Consider the following 27,577-nt stretch of genomic DNA (forward strand, 5'->3'; position numbering starts at 1 on the left):
ATGCATTTCCCTCTCTTTTTCAGACCCGTTGTTGTGCCTGTTAGAAAAAGAAGCTGTTTAGAGCCATGGGTTATTGGCTTAATCACCTTTATATCCCTGATTGTTCTGGCAGTGTGCATTGGACTCATCGTTCATTACGTGAGATATAGTAAGTATCAATTGTGAGTTTTCTTCCCCAAGTCATCTAGAGACATCAATTAAGACCTGAGAGTCAATGTGGTTTGGTGGACCTGGCCTTAGAGTAAGGAAGATCTGGGTTCAGGTTTACCTCTGACAGGCTGGTTTTGTGATCCTACCTGAGCCACATAACATTTCAGTGACTACATATAACCTTGTAAGTTACTGAACAGCTGATGATCTGTCTTGATAGAATGAGTTTCCTGACTAAGATTTCCCAATACCAATAAAATCACAAGTCTGGACACCTTCCAAAATCCTCGACAAAAAAGTAAAGTTCAAGTCAAAAAGATTGTGATGCAACAGAATCTGAGGTTTAATACCCTGAACCCTCTAAAAGGGTAGAAAAAGCTGCCACAAAAAAATAAACAGACAAAAATCCCCTAACATATTTTAAATTCTGGCATTAAAGAATTAAAGAGAGGAGGAAATGTCTGTAAGTGTTGAATGTCTGGCGAATCAGAAGTGGCAAAGCCAAGAGGGAAAAATGAAGGATGGACACAACCTGGGACCATCTCCTAAATACTATTGGAGGAATTCATCAACGGGAGAAGAGGGCCAACATGGCATAGCAATGTTCTGGGAGAAGACCCCAGGCACTAAGGAAAGTTCTGGGGTTGGGATCCATTCTATTTTTTTTTTTTTTAGTGAAAAGTCTTTTTATCTGCCTACTACTAAATGATTTTTCCATCACTTTTTTTTAAACCCTTAATTTCTGTGTATTGGCTCCTTGGTGGAAGAGTGGTAAGGGTGGGCAGTGGGAGTCAAGTGACTTTGCCCAGGGTCACACAGCTGGGAAGTGTCTAAGGCTGTATTTGAACCTAGGACTTCCCGTCTCTAGGCCTGATTCTCAATCCACTGAGCTACCCAGCTGCCCCCTTTCCATCACTTTTCATTACAAACTTTATCTTGTTCTATATATCACTATAGAAGATTAAAGAGGATGAGATGTATTATGAAGGGTGTTCCTGAAGAGACTGACGATATCAGTGATAGCGAATCTTTTAGAGACAAGTTCCTAAACTATAACCCTCATCCCACATATGAGCTGCCCCCTTACCCCAGACAGGGGAGGGAGGAAGCTTCCATTGGGCTTCTGGGCAGAGGGGTAAATGATGAGAGAAATGTCCTGAGGTGTGTGTGGAGATGGGGAGAGAGAGCAGCCTCCTTTGGCACCTGTGCAATAGGTTTGCCAACACAGTTTTAAACTGTGGTCAGAAAGGTCCCACAAAAAAGAATCAAGGTTCCTATGATGTTGAGATTGTCTTGAGTGGTCCTTCAGACATTCAAATTATTCAAGGAATAACATGACATTCCATAGATATATAGAATGTTCGGCTGGAGAGGATCTTAAATCTCATCTAATGAGCCTCCCATCTCCCTCACTTTTTTCATAGATGAGGAAAACAAGGCTCTACTTTATTTCAGTTAATGAAAGAAGCAAGTAGCATAATCTGGGGCTAGATTTTTCTTCTTTCACCCTTTTAGATTTAATGGATTACTTTTGTTGGTGTCAGAGACAAGCCTAATGCTAGCATTCTCTTAGTTCAGATTTGATATTGGGACAGAACAAGTCACTCACAAACAGTTAAATAAAAGGAGACTTACTTTGTTCTAACACAGCAAAGACAGTAGCTTTTGGCTTCCCTGTATATGGTCCCCTTGTCTCCATAAAGAAATTCATCCTCTCAGCAGGTTAGAGTGACTTTTGTGGGCTTCAGAAATGGGCCAACTTGGAGGACTTCCTTCCCCAACTGGGTGAGACTTTTTATGCCTTTGAAGGCCATGAAGTTGCAATCAGGGCAGCAGAGGCCAAATAGTTCTAAGGCACAGCCTTGTCTGTTTTTAGGAAAAATGAATCCTTGCTTCAGGAGGTAAGGATCGGCAGAACTCAGGCTGTGGAGAAGATTTAGAGAAGGCCAGGGCCACCATATTGTGGGGAAACACTGTTAGATGCTAGTTTTATTACAGTGGCTTATATGGAGAAGCTGATTTCCTGCCAACAAAAGAAACCTGTTATTTTTAGCTAAAGAAGGTGCTGAAACATTTCTCAAACATTTCTCAAAAATTCTCGATTTGCTTCAGGTTGTACAATTCTGTGATCAGACTGAGTTCTGAATGGTTATAGCTTCCATCCCTAATCTCTGCAGAGATGTGGAGTATATTTATTTTCTGGGCACTAAGTGAACCCAGGGTTTTTGTTCTTTCATTATTTCTTAATAATTTATTAGTGGAAGCTAGGTAGAACAGAGCAACTCTCCTGGAATCAGGAAATTGTGGTTGTCATTTCAGTTGTGACTCATTCTTTGTGACCTTATTTTTTTTTTTGTGTGTGTGTGTGTGTTTTTTTGACAAAGATCCTGAAGTGATTTGTCATACCCTTCTCTGGTTCATTTTACAGATGAGGAAATTGAGGCAAACAGTGTTAAGTAACTTGTCCAAGGTCAGAGAACTAGGAAGTATTTTGAGGTCAGATTTGAAATTGTCTTCCTGACTCCAGGTCTGATGCTCTATCCCTTTGTGCCTCTTACCTGCCCAGAATCAGGAAGACTTGAGTTCAAATCTAAGCTCAGAAGCTTACTAGCTATATAACCTCAGGCAAATCACTCATACTTTAATTTTCCTCAGTTTTCTAATTTGTGAAATGGGGATAATAGTAATGCCTACCTCCTGGGGTTGTTGTGAGGATCAAATGAGATAATATGTGTAAAGTGCACTACTGTGTATAAATATATACATATGTAATATATACATACATATAAATAGATATTACTATTATTGTTGTTGTTGGCTGTACCCAAATAATGACCTGGAAATTCCCTGCTTTGGCCTTTGAATCCTTGAGACCTGGGCTGAAGAATGCTCTGGTCCTCTTTATTTTTTAAAATATGTTTTTATTGATGTTTGGCTTTCAAATGACCTACACTTCTCAATATATTGGACTAGATAGCATCTGAGATCTCCAGCTCTAGAGTCATGTGTGGCACCTGTGATATTGATATCAAAAACAGGCTGACATTTGTCTCAACATTTCAGTAGTTATGATCTAACTATCATTCATCGCTTTCAAAGTCAAGCCACACAGACCATTTTGCCGACCAATGAATCAAAACAATTCTAAGTCTGACCCAAAGCCAACCAACCCCAATAAATAACAAATCCATTCTTTGAGTCTCCACCGTGAGGAGTGTTTTACTTTTCAGCTCATTTAGGAGGAGCAGGGAACTTCCTTTGACGTATTTCCCTCCACAAAGGTGAACAACATCCCACAACAGTACACCTGAACAAACAACGGTTGTTATGATTTTAATGACTGTCATACTCGTTATCTGTTTTCTGTGATTCAGGAGACAAATAAACATAGGACAGACTCAGGCTCAGCCCTTTAGCAGCTGACACTTAGTAAGCCAGGGCACAAACCCAGAAACAAAATTCCCTTCAGGAACAGAGACATACCTAATCCCTCTTTGGCTGAATGAGAATCTGCTTCCCTCTAAACAACAAGGACCAAGGCAACCTACTATTGTGGTGGTGGCAGGGACTGCTCTGTCTGTTTTGGACAAATGGGGCATGTTGGGTGAGGTATCTAGCAGTAGAGGTAGAGGAGAGGCAAGCAGGCATGCAATGTGATGCTTTATCTTTCCTTTTCTGGCTCGTTTCTTGGTGTGGTTGTTTCTGCCACCTCCATGAGTCAATTGTCCTGTAGCAACATGAACATTGTCAACAGAGTGGTCAATGCACTTAAACAGCTCCCGAGATTCTCCAATTCTTTCATTTGAGTGGCTGAGCCAAAGGAAATGGGGAAGGAAGGCATATATGTATGTTTCCTATAAATGAGGTGTGTCTGTTTGGGGTTGTTTAAAGAAGTGTGAAGGGTTATCTTATGCTGGAGAACAATGGATGATTATTCATGGGGTAATGAAATGCATTATTTATAAAAATGACTAAGTAGAGGATTTTATAAATTACATGCTTTCCAGACCTTGTGAAGAAATATTGCTACCCACTTGATGATTTAACAATTAGCAATCCACTTCTGTTAATACTTTAAGTCTTTTAATTGGGAAGTACTGCAAGTCAGGAACAGGTGACCCTGACTGGGCCCATTTTCCTGCCTGCTGATTTCCCTAATCCCTTCCCAGGGTGAGGTAGAGATCCCTGGGTCTAGTCTTTAATTTTCTTTCCATGAGTTACAAGTCTGGAATGTCAATAGATTCACTTTTCTTTTAGCATTGAGAAAGGGAAATGAACAACTTAAATAAAATTAAGTAAACAGAGAGAAAAGGGTAAACATTTTCATCAACACTGAGGGGGAAAAAACCCCCCAAACTTCTTAGAAGATAGACATATTCAAGAACAAGGGTTAAAGTTTTAAAACCATGATGCCATACATAGGAGTGGAAATTATTACTTAGAAGTAAAATTTGATTTTCCCTTTAGGCTTATTTGTTCTTTTAAAAATGAGTAAATTAGGGGGCAACTGGGTGGCTGGCTCAGTGGATTGAGAACCAGGCCTAGAGACTGGGAGGTCCTAAGTTCAAATCTGGCCTCAGACACTTCCTAGCTGTGTGACCCTGGGCAAGTCCCTTAACTCCCATTGCCTCGGCCTTACTACTCTTCTGCCTTGGAACCAATACATAGTATTGATTCCAAGATGGAAGGTCAGGGTTTAAAAAAAAAAAAAAGATGAGTAAATTAACAACATTTATAGCTAGGTCTTGATAAGTACAAATAAATAAATCCCATAAAATGGTTCAATTATTCATATATGCACTGCTTATTCATTCAAATAGTGCCTAATTATTCTTATATGTGCTGCTGGAACAATGACCATTTATTTTTACATAAATATAAATTTACATAGTCAGGGTTCAGGAAGAAAGTGCAGTTATATTATTCGATGTTTAAACCACCTATGCCAGAGATATTGCTGGGATGATTATGGGAGAAATAAGTTGCTGATATGGCCGATAGGGAGGAGAAAAGCTCTTAACGTTACTAGACTCTTCCTACTTATTTTTTCCCTTTCTCCTTTTTTCTTTTTAACAAGGAGATAGAGAGAAGGGCTTGTAAAATGCATTGGCTTGTAGCACCACCACCATAAAAACACATAGTATCCAGCCTGGATTTAGGAGATACAGTCTCTGACTTTTTCCCATCTTTTACCTAGAGAGAAGGCAATATGGCTTAATAGATCGAATGCTGGAATTAGAATCACAAAGCCCAGAGTTGGAATGCTTCCTCAGCACTTACTAGCTGTGTGACTCTATATCTGTCATTTAAACTCTCTGAATATCAGTTTTCTCACCTGTAAAATGAGGCAAATGGACTCAGTGACATCTGAGGTCCCTTCCAGCTCCAAATTTAAGACCTAACAAGTCTGACAGGCAAACAGGGAAGGGAAGTGATAAAATTGGGTGTATGCAAATACTTTGAGGAAATGACAAGAAGCAGTTCTTCATCTACCCCAGGAACATAAAGGTGAGGCCCCCTATGGGATGCCACGAAGCCATTGTTGTCTGTGGTTCCAGTTAGTGTGACTGTTCGTTGTGGCCTCTTCAGGCATGAATTGAGTAACCTGTCCACAGTTACATCAGTGTGTTAATAGTCTCTCCTATTTCCCATGTCTTAATATCACTGAATCTCACAATCATCTCCTTCCTCCTTGCAGATACCCTGAAGCCCTACAATTATTATAGCACTTTAACATTCACCAGTGACAAATACTACCATGAATTTGGTAAAGAAGCTACAACAAACTTCACAGAAATGAGTCAGAGGATAGAATCAATCGTAAGTTGAGATCTTTTTTTTCCCTTTGAGTCTCTTTGATTCACTTTGATTTATAGTAATATAAATAATAATATTACTATAAATAAAATAAATAATAAATATAAATAAATAAAAATAAAATTTCCTGGATAACTCAACGTGTTCGAGACTTCCATAACACTGAAAAATTGATAAGCCACCTGAACTGAGCTCTCCCTGGGCAAGGTTGAAATGACTGGCCATTCAACTTGTCTCCTCTTCATCTTTCCCTCTTACTGATGGGGGATGATGCCCGATTGGACTGCGTAGCTTGGGAAGTTAAAATTTGATTGGGAGAGCGACATTTATTTCTTTATTCCAGAATTTCTGAATGTTTCTCCCAAGTTGGAACAGAACTCTTGAGTTTGGGAGTGTCCAGACAAACAGCTGATTAAAAATGAAAAAAATTAAGGATATATGTGTAGTCAGAAGACCTAGATTTGAATTCTGACTCTACTTTACTACCATTGTAACTCTGGATGAGTCACTTAAAATCTCCGGGCCTCAATTTCTTATCTACAAAATGAAGGAATTGGACTAGATGACCACTCTGGTCTCTTCCAGTTCTAAGCCTGCGATTCTATGATCTTTCAGAATCAAGCAATCGGCAAGCATTTATTAAATTCCTACATGCTTGGCAGTATGTTAGCAATGGTGCAAATAGCAAATAGAATGAAAAAAATGCAACAGTTCCTGCCCATAAGGAGTTTATATTCTATTGGGGAGAGGAAAAAGACGTGGCATGTATATATTGACGTGGCTTTAGATACTTACTCACTGTATGATCCTGGGTAAGACATTGAACTGTTTTCTGTCTCCATTCCTTCATTTATAAAATAAGATAGTGATAGTATCTACCTCACAGAGGATAAATAAAATATTTATAAAACTTTGCAAGGCTTAAAGCATCAGTATGACTTAATATTTTTTTTAAATTGTATTGATTCCAAGGCAGAAGAGTGGTAAGGGCTAGGCAATGGTGGTTAAGTGACTTGCCCAGGGTCACACAGCTAAGGAGTGTCTGATTTCAGATTTGAGCCCAGGACCTCCTGTCTCTTGACTTGGCTCTCAATCCACTGAGCCACCCAGCTGCACTCTGACCTAATCTTTTGATTTTTCTGCATTTTCATTTTACATTCAGGGTGACTTTTATAGCATCATAGATTTAGAGTTGAAAGAGGCCTTTGCAACAAGATAGTTTAACCCCTTCATTTTACTGGATGAGAATTAGAGGTTGTAAGAGCTTAAGTGACTTGCCCACAGTTAGTAGCAGATCTAAGATTCAAACCCAGGCCATCTGACATCAAATCCTGCACTTTTTCCATGATGCTCTGCCACTTTCCTCTTTTCCACAGTAAAATGGCCAGGGGCAGAGGTCATTATGGCAGTACGGTGTGTAGCAAGTCCTGTGTTTGAACTGTAACATCCATATTCCTTGCCTGTGGTTCCCAGAGCAAGTAATTCAAACTCTAGGAGCTTCAGTTTCTTAATGTGAAACCTGGGTATGAAAATGTTTATACAATGAACCTCCCAGGATGGTTAGGAGGAATGTACTTTGTCAATGGCTTGAGAAGTTAGAACTATTATTTTGGTAAATGTGGCATGAAGGCAGATAGCAGTGGTATGCCAGAGCCTGGATAAAGAGATACTAAGGATGTCAACTTCTTGGTGAGAACATTAGTTTTAGAAAATTCTAAAATAACAGTTAATGACTCGACTAGTCCTAATTTTATGGGACTACTTCTAAATACTGTATAGAGATTGGATGTAAGCATATTAGGGCAAATTTTATCAGGGCCTGGTTTATTATTCTTTATATTGAATAACAGATTTAAAAAAAAAACAAACCTTACCTTCTGTCTTAAAATCTGTATTGCGTAATGGCTCCAAGGCAGAAGAGCGGTTGCAATGGGGTTTAAGTGCCTTGTCCAGAATCACACAGATAGGAAGTGTTTGGAGTCAGATTTGAACCCAGGACTTCCTGTCTTTAGTCCTCTCTCTCACCTAGCTGCCCCCCATAATAGATTTTTTAAAAAAAGTTCCTAGGTCCTAAAATAGTTCCTCATGGAACTATAAACAGTTTTATAAAGAAAAACACAGCAACAGTTGATTGCCATCTGGCTCCTTCCAGTGGTGGCTTTGGAAGATGATACAGATGTTCCCAATCACACTTGTATTACTTAACTATAAACAGTTCTATACTCATACTATATAAGAAAAAAAAAGAATAAACAACAAATACATTAAAAGAACTATTACAGAGGCTAAACATCTATGGCTTCTAGACCTGATGTTAACCAAAAGACTGAAAAGCGATCATCTGTGGCTTCTCTGAGACAAAGGTAGCCTTTTTAGTCCATATTCAATTTCCAGATCTAGAATTTCAAGCCTAGTTTGAATGCTTAGATTCAAATCTCTGCTCTGATACAAGGTGAGAATAATAGCAATCACCTCTATTCCCAGTAATCTATATATTCTAAGTCCCTACTAGCTCACACTCATTCAGTCAGTAAATATTTGTTAAATGCCTACTAAGTGCTGGACACTGTGTTAAGCACTAGGGATTAAGAAAAAAAAAGAATTCTGATCCTCCAGGAGTTCACAATTTAATGGTGGTGGTGGTAGAGACAACAAGCAAACAAATATGTACATATATTTGCATATTACATATACATAATATTATGTATAATATTTTATATATATATACATACACATAGATACATACATACACCTACACCTGAAAAATAGGAAATAATTATGAGAGGGAAGGCACTAGAAATAAGAGGAGTTGGAAAAGGCTTCATATATAAGATAGGATTTTAGTTTTTATTTTTATTGAAAGGTAGCCAAAAAGCAGAAATGGGGAGGGTGACTACATTAGACATGGAGGACAGACAGAGAAAATGACCAGACCTGAGAGATGGAGCGTTGTGTTTTTTAAACTTTAATAGTAAAGAAATAAATCCTTAGGATTTTTGCTTTTTGTCAATCATGAAAAAGTTACAGTTCTTGATGTCCAGTCAGATCTAAACTGACTTAAGGTTAAACAGGTATAGGAACACCAGTATCTATTAAAATGATGTGGAGAAAAGAAAAGCAAAAAGGTCACAGGCTCTCAGAGGGCGTACTATGTGTTATAGCAGTGGTTCCCAAACTTTTTTGGCCTACCGCCTCCTTTCCAGAAAAAAATATTACTTAGCCCTCTGGAAATTAATTTTTTTTAAATTTTAATAGCAATTAATAGGAAAGATAAATGCACCCGTGGCCATCACCGCCTCCCTGGATTGCTGAAGCACCCACCAGGGGGCAGTGGTGCCCACTTTGGGAATCACTGTGCTATATTGTTTTCTCTCCTAATTGTAGAACTGAACTTTCAAGTTTAATTAAGTTTGGGAAGTATGGAGTCTTGAAATCAATTTGCAAAGGGAGAGAGTAGAAAAAACCAAATTGTTTCAATTACCCATCAATAGCATGAAATAATTAGAATTTAAGAACAAGGAAAATATAAATTCATCAATTTAATTAATTAAAAATTTACTATTTACTCATTTTCTACAAAACAAAACTGGGTGAAGTGCTGGGGATATAGGGATGAAAAAATAACAGTTTCTGTTCTCAATTTAATAGTATATAATTAATTGATCAATTAAGTATTTAGTTACAATTTAATAGAGAGATAATGTATCCAATTAAGTAGCTATGAAGTAGAATGTGATTGGGGCAGAGAAAGGATATGGGCAAAATGATTTAGGAAAATTTGAAGAGAATTGAATGCAAAGATGAATTCTCATTTATTAAGAAGTTTTTATGTATCAAGCCCTAGCTTAAACCTAGAGATGAAATACAAAATCAAGACAGTCCCTGCCTTCAAAAAGCCTATATTCCTATAAGTTTATATTCTAGCAATGGAGATAACATTTAAAGAGGATTGACAAGTTGGGGAGGGGACTTATGGTTCAGGTAGTCACAAGTATGGAGATTGGAACTGTGGAGTATTCTATTATTCCAAAGGTGAGTTGATTACATTTCTTAGAGAAAGAGGTAGAAGTAGGGCCTTAGAGGTAAAGGTGTTCTTTGGGTCAAGTTAAAAGTAACCTGGTATGAAGATAAGGGTGCTTTCTAAGAGCCACGAGAGATCACATGCAGCTGGAAGAGAATCAGAAAAGACTTCCTAGTGACATTTAAGCTAAGCATTGGGGGAGGGGGGGGAAGAAGGATTTTAATATTCTTCTACATTTCTATAAGATGTGTTTTCTAGCTATGGGAGATGGTGTAAAGAAATGCAAAAAGGTAGGAGAACCAAGAATAAAGTCAGAACAACAATAATGCTCCAGATAAACCAGAATAGAGAGTGTGTGACAGAAGCTAAGCTTGAAAAGGAAAACTTGAAGTCAATTCTCTAGGTTTTAAAATGTTAGGATATGGACTTTATATTTTATTCTGTAAGGAACCACAAAGTCATAGTATTTCAGAGGTGAGCAGCTAGGTTGCACAGTGGATAGAGCCTGGAATCAGAAGACCAATTTGAGTTCAAATCTCATCTCAGACACTTATTAACTGTGTGACCCTGGGCAAGTCACCTAACTCTGTCTGTCTCAGTTCCTCATCTACAAAGTGAATTGGAGAAGACAACGGCAAATCACCCCAACATCTTTGCCGAGAAAACCCCAAATAGGGTCATGAAGAGTTAACTAAACAACTGAACAACAATACTACCACCACCACTTAAATTTTAGGCTTTCAGTAAGGACAGATGATCTCCTTAGTCTTGGACAACTATGCATCTCTGTCCCTCTCAATTTCTAAAGTTTGCATTAACTTTGTTGGCTATCTTCTCTCAGTAGTTAGCCACTGAGGGTCCAGGAAGAAGAGTGAGATAATCAGACATGGGCATCCAAAGTTACTGAGGCATTGGGTCATTTCTCTGCATTGAATCAATTTGAGAAAGGCTTTATAAAGCTGTCCTGAGATAATTAATTTCCAAGGTTGTAATTGTTGCTTATGAAGAGGGACCCGGAATTGTGGCTGCTGATGTTTCCACATTCTGAGGCTCCATCTCCAAACGTGGTTTATCTCTCTCCAACTCTCCTGCTGTGGGTACTTTTCTTCCTCTTTCTACTTTGTTTTAGAACAAGGGCTCTTGACCTGGGCTTTGTGGATGTCAAACAAGACATTTTTTAATGTAATTGGTTTCATTTGTAATCCTCTACATTTTGAAATGTTCTGAGAAGGGGCCATCGCTTTTTGCCAGAGGAGTATATGAAACACAAAGATAAGCAATCCTTGCTTTAGCATTATTCCACATCCAATTATTCCCAAGGCAAGTTCAAAGTAGGGTGAAATATGTAAACCTTGTTCAGAATGACCCGAAGAGATCTCTGTGATGCAGTGTGTATGTCAGTGTCTCTTATTAACATTCTGGATGTTTCCAAAACAGGTTAAAGCTGTATTTTATGATTCCAGTTTAAGGAAACAATTCATCAAGTCCCAGGTCATCAAATTCAGGTATGTGCATATGCAGAATTTCCCTTCCTATAGAAAGCTAGATGTTGACCTAGTCAATAGCATGTATTTGTGCTGGAATATTTTTGAAATGGTGATATTGTGTTCTTATGTATCATTCACACACTAAATCCGGTGTCATGCATTCATCTGATGAATGTTTGTCTGAAGTACAGCAGATTTGTTTTCCTGTATGAGTTTATTGTAGTGAGGCGCAAAGGTCTCCCCCTTTATCCCAACTCCCTGGCTTCCCTGGCTTCCTGAATTCCCAGCTACCTCTTGTAGGAATCCTTTCCTGATCCCCCTCGCTCCCATTTCTATGGCATTCCTTCTAGAGTTGTTTCCAGTTTACCCTTTCTATAGCTTCTTTGTACAGATGGGGTTGTCGCTCCCATTAGACTGGGAACTACTTGAGAACAGGGACTTTACCCATTCTTTTGACCTCCAATTTTTAGTATAGTACCTGACACATAGCAGGCTAGTCATAAATATTTATTGACTGACTGATTAACTGAATGACTGATAGAAAACTGGAATTGGAATCAGAGGAGCTGGCTTCCAGTCTCAGTTCTGTGACACAGTACAGTGGGAAGGACAGTGACTCTAAAGGGAGAGAATGAAGAATCAAGTCCTGCTTCTGATGCTGTGACCGTAGGAAAGGTTATTTCACTCCCCTGGGCCTGAATAACCCCTCTATTAAGTGAAGGTCATGAGTTAGTTGACCTCTAAGGTGTCATCCGGGTCTACATCTATAATCCTAAAAACTGGCTTATATTGATCCTGAAAATAATCGAACCCTCATTTTATTAGTCAAATGAATAAGGAAACAAAAAAAGGAGGTGATGAGGTACAGGTAGGTAGCATAGTGGACAGAGAGCCAGATCTGAAGTCAAGAGAGTTCAAATCCGACCTCAGATACTTGCTAGCTGTATCCCCAAGAAGTTACTTAATCCCAATTGCCTCACCCTTGCTGCTCTTCTGTTTAAAATTGATACTAAGATAGAAAAAAAAAAAAGAAAGAAGCGACAAAAACAACAGCTTTGTGTACTGGAAAGAGCAGTGGGCTAAAAAGCAGAAGACTTAGGTTTCAATCCTAACTTACAAACTTATTAACCAGAAGTCTTTGAGTAGATCTCTCTGTTTCAGGTCTCAATTTCTTTGCCTGAAAATTATATTTGGACTAAGTATCTCATAGCTTTGCCGTGAGCACTAAATAAGATAACACATACCAAAGTATAATTGTAAAGAACAGAATCAATGTTAACCTTTAGTATTATTGCTACCTTTTATTTGCTTTCTGAATGTTTTCATTTTGGGTTTTTATTTTTGTCTTTTTTCTGTTTTGTGTATTGCATAGTCCCCAGGAACCTGATGTGGTGGCCCATATGCTGATGATTTTTCGATTCCCCTCTACACAGACACCTGAATCCATAAAAAAAACAATTCAACGTGTGCTGCATGAGAAACTCCAATATGTTACCGGGCCCCCCCAAGTAGATCCTTCGTCAGTTGTGATCACAAGCAAGTTTCCCAATTTTCTGTAATTTACTTTTCTTGCACAGAGTAGCATTAATGTAGATTTTTGAGTCTTTCCCTCCCCAACCCTTCCCTTCCCTTCTTTTCCCTTTCCTCTCCTATCTGTTCAGCCCCTAAAATGAGACTTCAGAGGGCTCAGTGCTGCTTTTCAGTTTCCAAAGCACAAAGGCATCTGGCAGAGTATCCTTCCCATGACCCCGGGGAAAATTGTCTGTCTGTCTCCCATAGAAGATGACTAGAGATGAGAAAAGGGAATCTCAACTTTTTACCATGATTCTCTTCCCTATTGGCCATTGTGAGCTCTGAGGTTATGTGGGAAAAGTACTTCATCACATTTGCCTTCTTTTTCAAATGAAGTTAGTATTAATATACAAGGTATATGTGTATATATGCATACACACATTCATATGCATGCATACATATGTACATACATACACCTATATATACACATATGTCTATAGGGAATAGGGACTGGACCTATGATTTCATTGGTCTAAAGACAAGAAAATTTACTCTACCTATGAAGGTCAGTATCTTCTCTAAAATGCTTTATAAGAATTACCTAGATTACTGTGGAGCTAAACAACTTACCCATGGTCATACAAACAGTATGTGTCAGAGGCAGAATTTAAACCCATGGCTTCCTGACTCTTCCACCTTATTTCTCTTCTCCCTCTCCCTCTCCTTTTCCCTCTCCCTTCTCTCTCTCTTTCCCCCTTCCCTCTCTCATTCTTTCTCTCCCTTCTTCATTCCCTTCCTCTCTGTATCTCCCCCTCCCTCTTTTTCTCTCTGTCTCTCCCCTTCCCTTCCTCTCTCTCTCCCCCTTTCTGTCTCTATCTCTCTCTCCCTTCCTTCCTCCCCTCTCTCATTCTCTCCCACTGAGAGAGAAATAAGGGAACAACTATAATGCCTACTTACCGGTCCTTCTTCTAAAATGGTTTTTGAGACCCCATGGCTAAGTCAGTGATGGAGAACTTTTTAGACTGAATGCTGTGCCATGCCCCCTGCCCCAGCTCACTGCCTTATCCCAGAAAGGGGAGGGAGAAAAGGAGGGAAGTGGCCTAAGCTCTCCAGTCAGGGGAGGGAGTAAGCACTTCCACTGGGCTGCTGGGCAGAGGAGAGAGGAGGTGGGGTGGAGAGGGGGAAGGGAGCAACTCTGCCCTAGTCCCTCTGTCTTTCTAGTAACTAGCTCTGGCAGGCAGTGGTGCATGTGCCCACAGAGAGGTTTCTGCATGCCATTTTGGCATGAGTGCCATAGGTTTGCCATCACAGGGCTAAGTCATCCTGACCAGAGAATAGGTATGACAACTTGAGGGAGAAGCTATGTTCCTGAAGTGAACTGACAAATTGTAGCTTTTGACTAGTACATATGAATCCTGCTATAGCCAGATGATGTTTTTTAAAAAAGTAAATTAATCTATCAATTAGCAATGTGCATTAACCAAGTGCCTACTACCAATTATATTCTTAAAAGAAAAAAAAAACCCTTACCTTCCATCATAGAATCAAATACTGGATATTGGTTCCAAGGCAGAAGAATGGTAAGGGCTAGTGCAGTGAGGGTTAAATGACTTGCCTAGGATCAGAAAGCTAGGATGTGTTGAGGACAGATTTGAATCTATTATCTCATATCTCTAGGCTTGGCTTTTTTTTTTAAATTAATTTTTAAAAATCCTTACCTTATGTCTTAGAGTCAATACTGTGTTTTGGTTCTAAGGCAGACGAGCAGTAAGAGCTATGCAATGTGAGTTAAGTGACTTGCCCAGGGTCACTTAGCTAGGAAGTGCCTGAGGCTAAATTTGAATCCAGGACCTCCTGTCTCCCTGAACCACTCAGCTACTCCCTATGCTTGGCTTTTAATCCACTGAGCCACCTAGCTGCCCCCTATTCATTTTATTATGGACTTACAGGATAATTCTAGGTATGCTTTGCCTTTTAATTTCTGTGTGAACATCATTTGGCAGTGGCTGTGAGCAATTTAGCTTTAAGCTTTTCTTCTCTGTTGCACCTCTGTCAAGAAATCAGCAGTTATAAAATAGTTTTTAAAGCTATTTTGAGGACCTCCTTTCTTAGGACCCATATAGAATAATAGAATATATGTATATATATAAAATATGTAAATATTATAAATATATAAATAAATTACATATATATAAATATAGAATAATATGGTAAGATTACACTAAAAACATGCTACTTTCACAACAAGTCTTGCATCCAAACCCTTCTCTCCATTCCCACAGCTACCACCTCAGTTCTGAAGGCCTTCCCTCATCTTTTCTCACTTACATAACTGCACCAGCCTTCTAATTGGTCTCCCTGCCTAAAAGCTCTGCCCACTCCAGCCTACTCTACACGGTTGCCAAAGGAATTTTCCTTAAGTGTAGATATGTTGATGGAACTCTCTTGCTCAACAAATGATGGTGGCTTCTGATTTCCTTTAGGATAATATATAAACTCATTTGCTTAGCTTTGAAAGCTCTATGCAACCAGGCTTTCCACAGTCACTGAACATTGCTCCCACTTTCACATTGGGCATTCCAGTCCAATTGGCTTTCTCTGCTCCTCACAAAAGGCACCCTCCACCTCTCAGCTCCAAGTCTTCCCATTGGAATGCCATTCTTCTACTCTCTGCCTCAGAGTTCTTCTCTTCCTTTAAGATGCAGTTCAGGTACCATTTTCTGCATGGTGCCTTTCCTAATTTTCCTAATTGCTGAGTGCTCTTCCTCCAAATTCTACCTTATATTTAACCACTTTTTACATTTTTGCATTTATTCACTTTATAGTCATTCTGTTATATATTTATATATGTGCTTATTTTCTCCCCCTTTTGGATATAAGCGCCTTTCATGCAGAGATTGTTTCATTCTTTATATATACTTATATCTCTGCACAGTGCCTGGCATACAGTGGGAAAATAAATTCTTATTGATTGGTTGACTTACATGTTTTTATTTCTTTGATTGTTACATAGGCATTTAAAAAAAACAAACAACTTTACCTTCCATCTTAGAATCAGTGCTGTATATTGGTTCCAACGCAGAAGAGTGGTAAGGGTAGGCAATGGGGGTCAAGTGACTTGCCCAGGTTCATACAGCTGGGAAGTGTCTGAGGCCAAATTTGAACTCAGGACTTCTTGTTTCTAGGCCTGGCTCTCAGTCCCCTGAGCCACCTAACTGCCGCCCCCTGCCCATTACCTAAGTATTTTTAAAAGGAGTTCATTTAATTTAGTAAACTCTGAAGTTATGTTCTTTGACAAGAAAAAAATTAAGTAAAATACTCAGTTGCCTTTCACATAACAGATTCTAGGCAGTTTTTAATCACTTGGTGTTTGACTTGCAGTGGGAGGCCATTAGGTATGGAACATTTCTGAGTAAACCCAGGGTGATTGAGTAGGGCTCTGTGGAAGTTTGATGTGTGCTAAGTAATCTTGCTTTATGTTTCTGTGTATTTCAGATATCAACAAGACAGAAACGGACCACTATTTGAATAGCTGTAAGTTCAAATTATTTATTAAAATCAGTCAACAGAAATTTATTAACATAAAAATGTAAATTTTATTAATGTAAAAATGCATATATACACATATAAAATGTATATATATTTACATAAATAAAATGTGTGTGTGTATATATATATATATATGTATGTGTGTGTGTGTGTGTGTGTATTTCTTTGGATCAGGCCCAACTTTGGAATGTGTATCTCAGGTACAGAATGGTAGTTGCTCTGGCTTGTCGTACCTCTTGTGAGTAATCAGAACCAATTTGTTTTAAGAGCATATGTCACTAGAAAGAGCCAAGTGAGTGTGGGAGGGCATCAAAGCACTGTGTTGACATCATGGAGTGACTTCACTCATGAGGAAATGCTGAATGATCCAGACTATGCTCAGGTTGACTGATAGGACTTCCAGTCCAGTTAATTATCCTCACCACAATTATTGTGAGTCTATAGAATTTGGAATCAATGCTGGATTCGACATCTCTCAACTGTGTGGGTTGTATATTTTCTTGCTCCTAAAGAGTTATTTTTAGGAGTATCTTTGGAGAGAACCTTGTATCAGTTTATAAGGACAGGGACAGGACATAAACTTTCACAGATATAGAGGAGAAAGGTGCATTTTTCATCTCTGTGGGACATGTAGGTTGGTACCTTCTCTGCAATGTATTATGTCACAGAGTTGCCAAGAGCACTGAGTGTTTAAATAACTTGACCCAGAACACATAGGTGGCATGTGCCCAAGGTAGAGATTAAATTCATTTTTTTCTAGTTTTGAAGCTAGTTCTCTATCCATTATGCCACATATTCATTAATATCCATTAATCACAAGTTTAGACCCAATATCACTGGCAAATAATGTGCCTTACTCTTCCTGGGGGATGGAGGTGGTAAGGTAAACGAGTGAACCAGAAATTATATTCTATACTGTTGCAAACATTCTCTAAAGATGATTTAAGAGTGGGGTTATGAATAAATATATGTGTTATATTTCTGGGCTCCCCTTGCCCACAGAAATACAAGTGTCCCTGTGCTGGGACTTATTCCCATATTCCCATAACTAGTACCACTTAAAATGCTTTCAATTGAGTGATTGAAGGCCTAGAAGAAACCATTGTATTATCCTAAAATTCTTGACTTCCCACACCTCTTCCATTTTGGTGGAATATATTAGTCCGTGATTCAGAAACTGCATTTAATAGGTAAGAAATGACAGCACAAGAAAATACTCTTCCTAAGAGCTGTCTTTCTATTTAGTTGTCATGCCAGGAATTGTATAGCCAGGGACACTGGGGAGAGCGGGCAAGATCTTTTTGCATGGTATTAGCAGTCTGGAATACTGGCTGCTTTACAATGCCATCAGGCATTAAAAAAATAAATACAAAAAAACATCATCAGGCTTTATCTAAAAGAGTGTGTGTGAATGTGAGAAGTGAACAAACAAATTCCCTCAACAACCTTTTTTTGCCCCTTCCAATACAACAAAAGAGCCAAATTAAAACAAATTCCTAGGCAGTAGTGCAAAAACTGGAGACAAACTAACAGCCCTTCTCTTTGTACAGGTTGTGGGACGCGGAGGGAAATGAGCTCTGGCACAAGTTTCAGGGTAGTCGGGGGAGAAGAAGTAGAGCAGGAAGGCGAATGGCCCTGGCAGGCCAGTCTGCGTTGGAATGGGGATCATCGTTGTGGGGCGACCTTAATCAATGCCACCTGGCTTGTCAGTGCTGCTCACTGCTTCAGAAAGTAAGTTCAGAGACTGCTCTTGGAATTAAGAGGGGGAGAAAGAAGTGGAGTTTGACCTCAGATGAGATAGGAGGTCATCTGAAGCCTGGAGGAATTAAAATTAAGAGCATTTAGAAAATAGACTTATCTGAGGAGGGAGAACAGAATGGAAATAAAAATAGACTTCAGATACATTCATGAGCGATAAATTGTTATTGGCTTGGTGATTGAAATTAGGATATTTGGGGGACATTTTCAACCACTGATGTTAATAGAAGAAGCAAACCTAAGTAAGCTTTATAAGTCTGCTGGTACCTCCAGAAGAGACTATGGGTCCAAAGCTGGTACCTGAGATAAAGCAAACAGGGCTTTGGTTTAGGATGCTGGCATGGGGTGGGAGGAGGAAGGAATAATTCCTTCAACTCTGTGCCTTATCTTCCAGTTCTCTGGAATTTTAGGGCTCAATAACGCTAGAGATACTCTCTGGGGAATGGTTTACTTTTTTCTGATATGGCTGTACCATCACTGTGTCTGTCCTCTATGTTGCTGAACTCATTTCTTTCCATCACATTATATTCTTACATCTAGATGGTGCAATAGATGGAATGCTGAGTCTGGAGTCAAGACTGGAGTTCACCTTTAATTATAGACACTTTCTAGCTCTGTGACCCTGGGCAAGAATCACTTAACTTCTGTCTGCCTCAGTTTCCTCAGATATAAGATGGGGATAATAAGAGTACTTTTTTCCCAGGATTGTTGTGAGGATCAGAGGAGATGATATTTGTAAAGTGATTAGCACAATGCTAGTAAATGCCTAATAAATATTTGTTTCTTTTGTCCTTCCCTTCCTTCCTTCCTTCCTTCCTTCCTTCCTTCCTTCCTTCCTTCCTTCCTTCCTTCCTTCCTTCCTTCCTTCCTTCCTTCTTTCTTTTCTTATATCCAACTCCCTGACTGAATTTGAATCAGACATATTTTTGGCTGGTTTATGCTGTGCTTGGCTTTGAGTTATGTGAGGTGAATGATAGAAGGAAGGAAGGTAGGAGGAGAAGGAAGGCAAAGGAAGGGAAAGGGAATAGGAGGAAGGTAAGTAGGGAAAGGAAGACCCCAGGCCCAGTGGGAAATTGATCCAAGCCCTTCAGGGCTCAAATAAAGATCAGGAAACAACTTAAGTTTAAAGAACAGCTAGGTTTATTTAGATAGGAAAAGTTCGGAAAGGGAAGGTCTCGGGAAGCTAGAGGGTAGATCTCCAGAGATCTAGGTTCTTTCTCCAAAAAGGTGCTTTGGGGGGGGGGGGGGGGGGGGGAAGGTGCCAAAAGAACCAGCGCCCCTCTCTCTTATACTTTCTCAGACACCTCCCCCAGAGGAAGTGTGGTAGGGAGTCCTGGGAGTTGTAGTCTCCCAGGACTTAGAACATTTTAAACTGCACAGTTATTATGACAATTCTCATGATTTTATGGGATGTGGAACCAGGGGCAGACTGTATGTATCTCATTTGAAAACCAGCCCAACTAGCTAAGTCCAGAAAGGCTCATCACCTGAAGTGGCCTAAACAACACACAAAGACCATCTCTGAAGGTCTAAGAGGATTGTAATCTGGATTGTTAGACAAAATGTCTATATTTCTATATATGCTATGAATCCTTGAAGTAAATATGGGGAAGGAAAATACAATATAGTACAAAGATTTTAGAAGCCCCAATAAGTAAGTGCAATTTGGTTGTAGGTTGTGGTGAATAAAATAGGTAATCCTGAGTATTTTTTCTGCAATTTATAATTCTGAAAGACATCTCAATGCAGTGTTAAGGCTCCTGTGATTCAAGTCATAGTTAGATTACTTATACTTATGAATGAATAAAAAAGTATTTATTATGTGCCAGAAACTATGCAAAATGATAGAGATTCTAATACAAATAGCAATACAATCCCAGCCTACAAGGAACTCAAATTTGAAAAAAGATGAGTACTATGGGATTAAGGGCAGAAAGAATCAATTTCTACATTCTTGTATGTATAATTTGTGTTCTGCTCCTACATATAGGAGCAGAACACAAAGAGATATATATATATATATATATATATATATATATATATATATCTTCATCCTCTATCTTAGAATCAATATTATGTATTAGTTACAAGGCAGAAGAGTGGGAAGGGTTATTCATTTGGGGTTAAGTGGCTTCACACAGCTAGGAAATGTCCGAGGCCACCTTTGAATCTAGGACCTCTGGACTCCAGACCTGGCTCTCGATCCACTGAGCCACCTAGCTGACCCTCTGCCCTTATGTGTTGGAGGTCACATAGTCTTTTATGAAGAAAGGGGCCTAATGGTTAATGTGATTAGAGAATAAAGTTCTGGGGAGCATATTGTTGGAATTACTCCATGCATTGACTCTAATCATCCACCCTTTCCCCAATCTCTCTCTTAACCAAGGTAGGCTGAAGGATGTATTGGTTTGTGGGTTGCAATTTAGACCTTCAATAAAAGAAGAACTTATTGGAACACCTATGAAGTGCATTGTGTTATTAAAAAGTAATTGCAGCTCCTGAAAAAAACTCTTCATTGATTCCCTTTTTCAGTTATAAGGACCCAGCCAGATGGACTGCTTCTTTTGGTGTGACACTAAATCCCCCCAAAGAGAGGCGAGGCATCAGGAGGATTATTGTTCATGAAAACTACAAGTATCCATCCCATGAATATGACATTGCGGTTCTGCAGCTCGATAGCCCTGTACCTTACACAAATGCTGTGCATCGAGTGTGTCTCCCAGATGCTTCTTATAAGGTCAAGGCGGGTGATGTGGCTTATGTCACAGGATTTGGAGCAATGAGAAATGATGGTGAGCACGTGAACAGAAACTAAATATACAATAACAGACTGTAGTACTTTTTGTCATGGACAGAGTGGAATTTCATGGATCAAATACAAATTCTCTTTTTGACTTTTAAAGTCCTTTCTGATTTCCTTCCATTCCAGTCTTTCTTTACCCTTTATTCCCTTTCATGTAGGATGATCCAGGAACATTGCCCTTCTTTCTCTCAATTCAATGCCTTTTCATTGGTCTTTAGCCTATGCCTGACGTGCCTTCTGGCTTCCTTGGCTTTTTTCCAAGTCTCAGCTAAAATCCCATCTTCTGCCAAAAGACCTTTTCCATTACCCCTTCATGCTAGTCTAGCCTTCCCTCTGAGATTACCCTGGATGTGTCTTATAGACACATAATTGTTTGCATGTTGTCTTCCCCAATAGAATACAAGTTCTTCAAGGACAGACCCTATTTTTTTAAACCTTTCTTGGTATCTCCGATGCTTAACATATAGTAAATACTTATTTTTCTTAAGCACTTAATAAGTAAGTACCAAAATACTATACCTTTGTATTTAGGCTTAATATTTTTTTGTCAACTCCTCTTGATGCCACACTTTGCTGGAAACCAATGGATCTGGTTAAAATCAAGTCTAGTGGTAAATTGGATGATGAAGGGAGACTATCCCTAGCCTTTTCTGTTTCTATGGTGCCATGTTGCTGCTGAAGTAGGCATTCATTCAGCGAACATTTATTAACCACCTACGGTGTGTGATTCATAATAGCAACAGGGTAAGATGGAGTGCTTGGAGTCAGCAAGGCAATTGCTGACTGCAATCCTGACCAAGAAACTTCACCTTTATGTATATCAGAAGGTTTTCTGGGCAGTATTTACTAAGCCACAGATATAGGCTGCAATCTGCACTGGAAGATGGCGTTCCCATACTGGGAGTTACCCATGATATTGAAATGACCCACCCTTCATGTATTTGAGTACCTATAATTAAAAACAGAGTCCTGGAAGAAAGTGGTCTACACAAGTCAAACATGCTTAGAATACACGTGGATAAAAGAAGTTTCAAGTCTTGTGAGATGACGTAAGGGAGAAATAATTAAAATTTGGCGAAATTTCATTTAAGAAATAACATTTGGGGGTAGTATGTCACCAGAGAGAACAGGACGGGGCATTCCCTCTGAAGGAAGTCATCTTAGCCAAACACAGAGGTGATAAAGAATGGGATATGTTCAGACAAAAGTGAAAGATCTTGATTAGTTGGAGCTAAGAATAGGATGGAGTGAATAGCAACACAAGAGGAAAGGTGGATGAGTGACAGATTTTGGAGAGCCTTAAATGTTGAGAAGGAATCCGGTATTTTTTTTCCTATAGATTTTTGAGCAATGGATTGAATTGATCATGCCTTTGTACCATGAACCTGGCCATGTGGCATAAACTGAATTGAAAGAAGAGATTAAAGGAAGGGAATGCTGGTAAGAAATAATTGTGATATTCCAGCAAATGGTTAGAAGAGCCTGAACTAGAATTGAGGCAGTGGAAATCATGAGAAGTAGGAAGAGAATGAGGAAATTATGGTGTCATCAAAGCCAACTAAGTACTTGAGGCTGGTGACCTTGACATGAATGCCTGGGAAAATATTAGAACAGATTATTCTAGGTGTGATTTGGGAGCACTTAGAGAGAGAAAAACAATGGATATTTTTGTTTGTTCATAAGAAGCCAAACAAGGACTTCATTATTTTTTATAGGGTTACTAGACTGGTAGATCAGCAGAATGCGACTGATTTAGCCTTGGATTACAGTAAGAAAAAATGGAGATGTAGACAAAATTGGAGGATGTTAAGAGTTTGCTGGATCAGATCCTACCTGACCAGGATGATAGGACCCATATAATTTTAAAAATACTTTATTGATTCCTTTAAAAAAATCCCAACAACTCTTACCTTCTACCTTAGAATCATTACTAAATATTGGTTCCAAGGGAAAAAAAGTGGTAAGGGCTCAGCAACTGAGGTTAAGTGACTTGCTTAGGGTTACACAGCTATGAAGTGCCTGAGACTGGATTTGAACCCAGAACCTTCTGGCCCTCTATCCACTGGACCACTCAGCTATCCCCTTATTGATTCTTTTTTATTTTTATTTATTATTATTTTTTAACCCTTACCTTCTGTCTTGGAGCCAATACTGTGTATTGGCTCTAAGGCAGAAGAGTGGTAAGGGTAGGCAATGGGGGTCAAGTGACTTGCCCAGGATCACACAGCTGGGAAGTATCTGAGGTCACATTTGAACCTAGGACCTCCCGTCTCTAGGCCTGGCTCTCAATCCACTGAGCTAACCAGCTGCCCCCCTTTATTGATTCTCAAAAAAAAATATTGCTGTTACTTCCCAGTGACTGTTTCTCACATACCCTACCCCTTACAATAAAAAAGTATAATTGTCCCAAATAACCAATATATTTCACAACCAGACCGAAATAATTTTGACTAATCTGGAGGGAACTCTCTAATAGGAAGTCATATTCTTCTGTTCTTCACCCTATTTTATTTATTATTTTTGTCAACTCACAGATGACATCAGTTATCAAAATTGTATGTTATAGAAAGCTGGAACATCTAATATATCAAGTGACAGAATGTTGATTTAAAAGATCCTGATATGTAGGTCCCACCATTTCATTTCTTAGCTCAAAAACCTTCGGGCACTTTCAGCAAAACCCTCAGTCTAGCCTTTAAGGCCCTGTATAATGACTGACTCTAATCAGCCTTTTTAGCTTTTTTTTTTTTTTTAATTTGTCTTCATGCATTTTACACTGCAGAGAAACTCTCTTATGGACTGTCCTTCATATCTCCACCTGTTAAAATTCCCTTCTTTCTTGGTTAAAAATCTGAGGATTTTATCAGACTTAGGAGACATTTGGCGGGTATTTTCAGACACTCAACAAGCTGTCTGGTAAGAGAGGTATTAAATATTCTGATTGGCTACAGAGAGAGAGAGCTTTAGGAAAAGCTTCCTAACAATTAAAGCTGTCCAGAGGGTGGGGAGGCTTTCTGGGGAGGTTAAGTTCCCCTCACTAAAGGTTTTCAAGCAAAGACTTATGAGGTATGGCATCAAGGGGATTCTTGCCAAGATAAAAATTGAACTGGATGAACTCAGAGAATATTTCTATGGCTTAGGCATCACCTCTTCCTGAAAGCCTTCCCCAATGCTCCTCAATGAAATTAATATCTGCCATCGATATTTCTTATAATACTTTGTTTAGATGCTTCCTTTGTGTTTAACCCGCTTTGCTAGATGGTACAGTAGACAGAGTGTCACTTAGCCCTGCTGCCTCAATTTCCTCATCTGAGAAATGAGTTGGAGAAGGAAACAGCAAACCACTCTGACATCTTTGCCAAAAAACCCCCCAAACCCCAAATGGGGCCATGAAGATTCAGATATAACTAATCGACTAAACAACAATAATCTCTAGTATATATCTTGTTTTCCCAACTAGAGTGTAAATTTGGCCAAAAGAAGAGCAGCCTCTCAATGATAGACAGGAGGAAAGTAGGACAAGATGGAGGAAGACACAGAAAGCTTACATTCTTTGGGAGAAGGGAAGACAAAACATGTACATAGAAAGTTACTTGTGATATACAATAACAATGTGATTTCTGGGTAGAGAACACTCAAATCGTTAACTTTTTTTTTTTTTACCATTGTCCAAGTTTTTTTTTTCAGCTCATCATATTTATTTTAATAACTATGTAGATTTTTTTTCAGTGTACAATTGATAAAGATACAATTTAAGATAGCAGAACTTAAAATAAGTGAGTTTTCCTAAAGAATATTCTTCAAATATGTTAATTGGCATAACGAATTATTTATAACTCATGACTCTAGTTCCCTGGTATTTTTGGATATCAAAAAAAATTCTTACTCTCAGAAAACTTACCAGTGACCAAGTATAGAATGAGAGAAAATAGATATTATAACTATAGTTCATTTGGATATTTAAATGGCAACATAACATGATCAGAACATAGTTTTACTGTACTCGCATTGTCCTGATGGGCTTAATTAAAATGAGATTTTTTTCCTAGGCATCCAGCTATTTTGTTTAGAATAGATTAGAAATTTATGACTCTGTTGTCTTTTTTTTTTTTTTTTTTTACATTGTCTTCTTCTGGAAAATATACATGTAGAAAACAAGAATCACCCTTTTGATCTACAGTTGTACAGGACACTTACCCACTTTGAAATTCTTTTCTTTTTTGAAATGTACCCATAAATGCTAACACCATTTTATCCTTTTTTTGACTTTAGGTACCAGTGTAAATCATCTTCGGCAAGTAGAAGTGCCAATTATAGACACTAAAATATGCAATGAGCCACAAATTTACAACAATGATATTACTGCTGGAATGGTATGTGCCGGCTATTTGAGAGGAGGAAGAGATGCCTGCCAGGTGAACTAAAGTGTTTCTTACTTGCTACCATTAGAGACAGTAGATATTTTACGGTTGGCAGGGTTGGATATCTAGTACATACTTGGGTTTATATAATTATTTGAAAATCCTTCAGTTATCTTTTGCATTTCAATGTCAATACAAAACAGAGTGTAGAAATAGAGGTGTCATAGGGCAAAGGAGCCCTCTGGTATATACAAATGAGAGCAAGTTCACCAGTTTCCAGGAATCAAATTGGAATCATGAAAGATATATTGCACACATTCTTAAAACTCATCATGGTAGGCAGCTGGGTGGCTCAATGGATTAAGAACCAGGTGTAGAGATAGGAGCTTCTGGGTTCAGATCTAGCCTCAGACAGTTCCTAGTTGTGTGACCCTGGGCAAGTCACTTGATATCCATTGCCTAGCCTTCACTGCTCTTCTTTCTTGGAACCAATCCATAGTATTGATTCTAAGACAGAAGGAAAGGGCTTAAAAAAACACTTACCAGGAAAGGAAGATCTGAGCACTGTCCAAAGCCAGGGCCCTCAACCATTAAAACAGAATATAGCATCTTTTGAAGATTTCAAATTCAATGCTACCCTCCTCTAATCACAACTTCTTTTACCTATTATCTCTCAAACTCTCCTAGTATACTGAAGCCATTAACCCCCTTTTAACTTCACAAGATTATTCAGATACTTCACCCCAGAGTCAGCCTATTTGTGGCTTCCCCCACTATTATTATAAAATTCTGTATCTAACTTGACACTGCTGAGTTCACTGTCAAACTCCCAGTGGGAGACCCTCCCACCATCTTGATGCCTTCTCTTCTAATCCTTGGGTTACTGCGTGCTGATAGAGGTGGGAAAAACTGTGTTGACTCTGCAGATTCATATGTACTTTATTTAGCCTTCATCTTAAACTTGTAATGTTTTGATTAATCTCCTGAGCACTGCAAGACTCTCCTTATTCTTTTCTCCCTTCAGTCCTCTCCTCCCCATGTTAATTTTCAGCAGATCAACTCTCCAATGACCTTATTGAAGAGATTTAGGTTATTTTACATAAATCCCTTCACCTATCTTTCTTTTCACCTTGACATCTTTCTACATTTGTAATCTCTTTCTTGGCACAAATTTCAGAGAAAGACAAATCCCTCTTTTTTTTTTTTTTTAACCATCTCCTGCAATGACATTCTTAAAAAAAATCAATGATATCTTTTTTTAAAAAATCACCGTTTTGTACATCATACCTTACACTCCAAGAGATCTTATAATAATGAAGTAAAAGGAGAACAAACAAAGAAGTTCTACCTTCTACCCACCTCCAAAATGAATTGTCATAGAATTAGGGTATCTCATGATGAGATGAGTCACACTAGATACTTTTGAAACTGATGTGTTAGAAATTTCTTGGCAAAATTCCTTTTGGTGAATTGAATGACTAATTATATAATTCACTTACTTTTTTCCTAGGGTGACTCTGGTGGACCTCTGGTCAGTCCAAATTCTAGAGAAATCTGGTATCTTATTGGAATAGTGAGCTGGGGTGATGAATGTGCACAACGGAATAAGCCAGGTGTCTATACTCTAGTGCCTTTCTTTCGGGACTGGATTGCATCCAAAACTGGTGTCTAAGAGAAAAGTGGTTTGTAGAGTGAAATGCAAGTTATATATAAGCCATGCTCACACCAAGAAGCCTGTACGTATTAATTATGTTTTCCCTATAATGCTTCTGCCTTTGAGATTTGGATGTAAGACCATGGATCATCTCAAGTGAACGTCAACAGTGTGAAAAGAGTATTTCCATTCATTCTCACAGATTGTTGAAATTACTGCCTTTGTAAAGGGCAGGGAACAATGTAAAATGAAAACTAAACCAAAATGTTATTTTTTTGCTTTAAAAATAAATTTATACATATGTGTATATATATACAGACATGTGGTGTGGGATTTTTTTTCTTATCCATATGAGGTCAATGCAAAAGTTATCTTAAGGAATACTATTGTGCCATAATAAATGATGGAAGGGACTGTTTTAGAGAAACTTGGGAAGATTTGTATGAGCTGATAAACTCATTCCAA

General features: G+C 38.7%; 1 protein-coding gene across 1 annotated transcript; it reads left to right on the forward strand.

Moving 5' to 3' along the window:
- LOC123252379 (transmembrane protease serine 11E-like) lies at positions 1 to 27,130 on the forward strand. The gene is made up of 9 exons (XM_044681716.1): positions 1 to 148; positions 5,849 to 5,970; positions 11,426 to 11,493; positions 12,848 to 13,011; positions 16,483 to 16,521; positions 18,087 to 18,267; positions 20,827 to 21,086; positions 25,370 to 25,512; positions 26,969 to 27,130. The coding sequence occupies exons 1-9, from the start codon at positions 1 to 3 to the stop codon at positions 27,128 to 27,130; spliced, it is 1,287 nt and encodes a 428-aa protein (XP_044537651.1).
- Positions 27,131 to 27,577: the final 447 nt, after the last annotated feature.

The sequence above is a fragment of the Gracilinanus agilis genome, chromosome 6, assembly GCF_016433145.1.
Source record: "Gracilinanus agilis isolate LMUSP501 chromosome 6, AgileGrace, whole genome shotgun sequence".
Lineage (NCBI taxonomy): Eukaryota > Metazoa > Chordata > Mammalia > Didelphimorphia > Didelphidae > Gracilinanus > Gracilinanus agilis.

What these genes read in the sequence shown, in the direction of transcription:
- LOC123252379 (XM_044681716.1), top strand. Translation starts at nt 1, where the DNA reads ATGCATTTCCCTCTCTTTTTCAGACCCGTTGTTGTGCCTGTTAGAAAA. An exon ending in TCCCAGGTCATCAAATTCAG is followed by an intron (nt 11,494 to 12,847) that starts GTATGTGCATAT and finishes TGTATTGCATAG; the next exon opens with TCCCCAGGAACCTGATGTGG. An exon ending in TTCGTCAGTTGTGATCACAA is followed by an intron (nt 13,012 to 16,482) that starts GCAAGTTTCCCA and finishes TGTGTATTTCAG; the next exon opens with ATATCAACAAGACAGAAACG.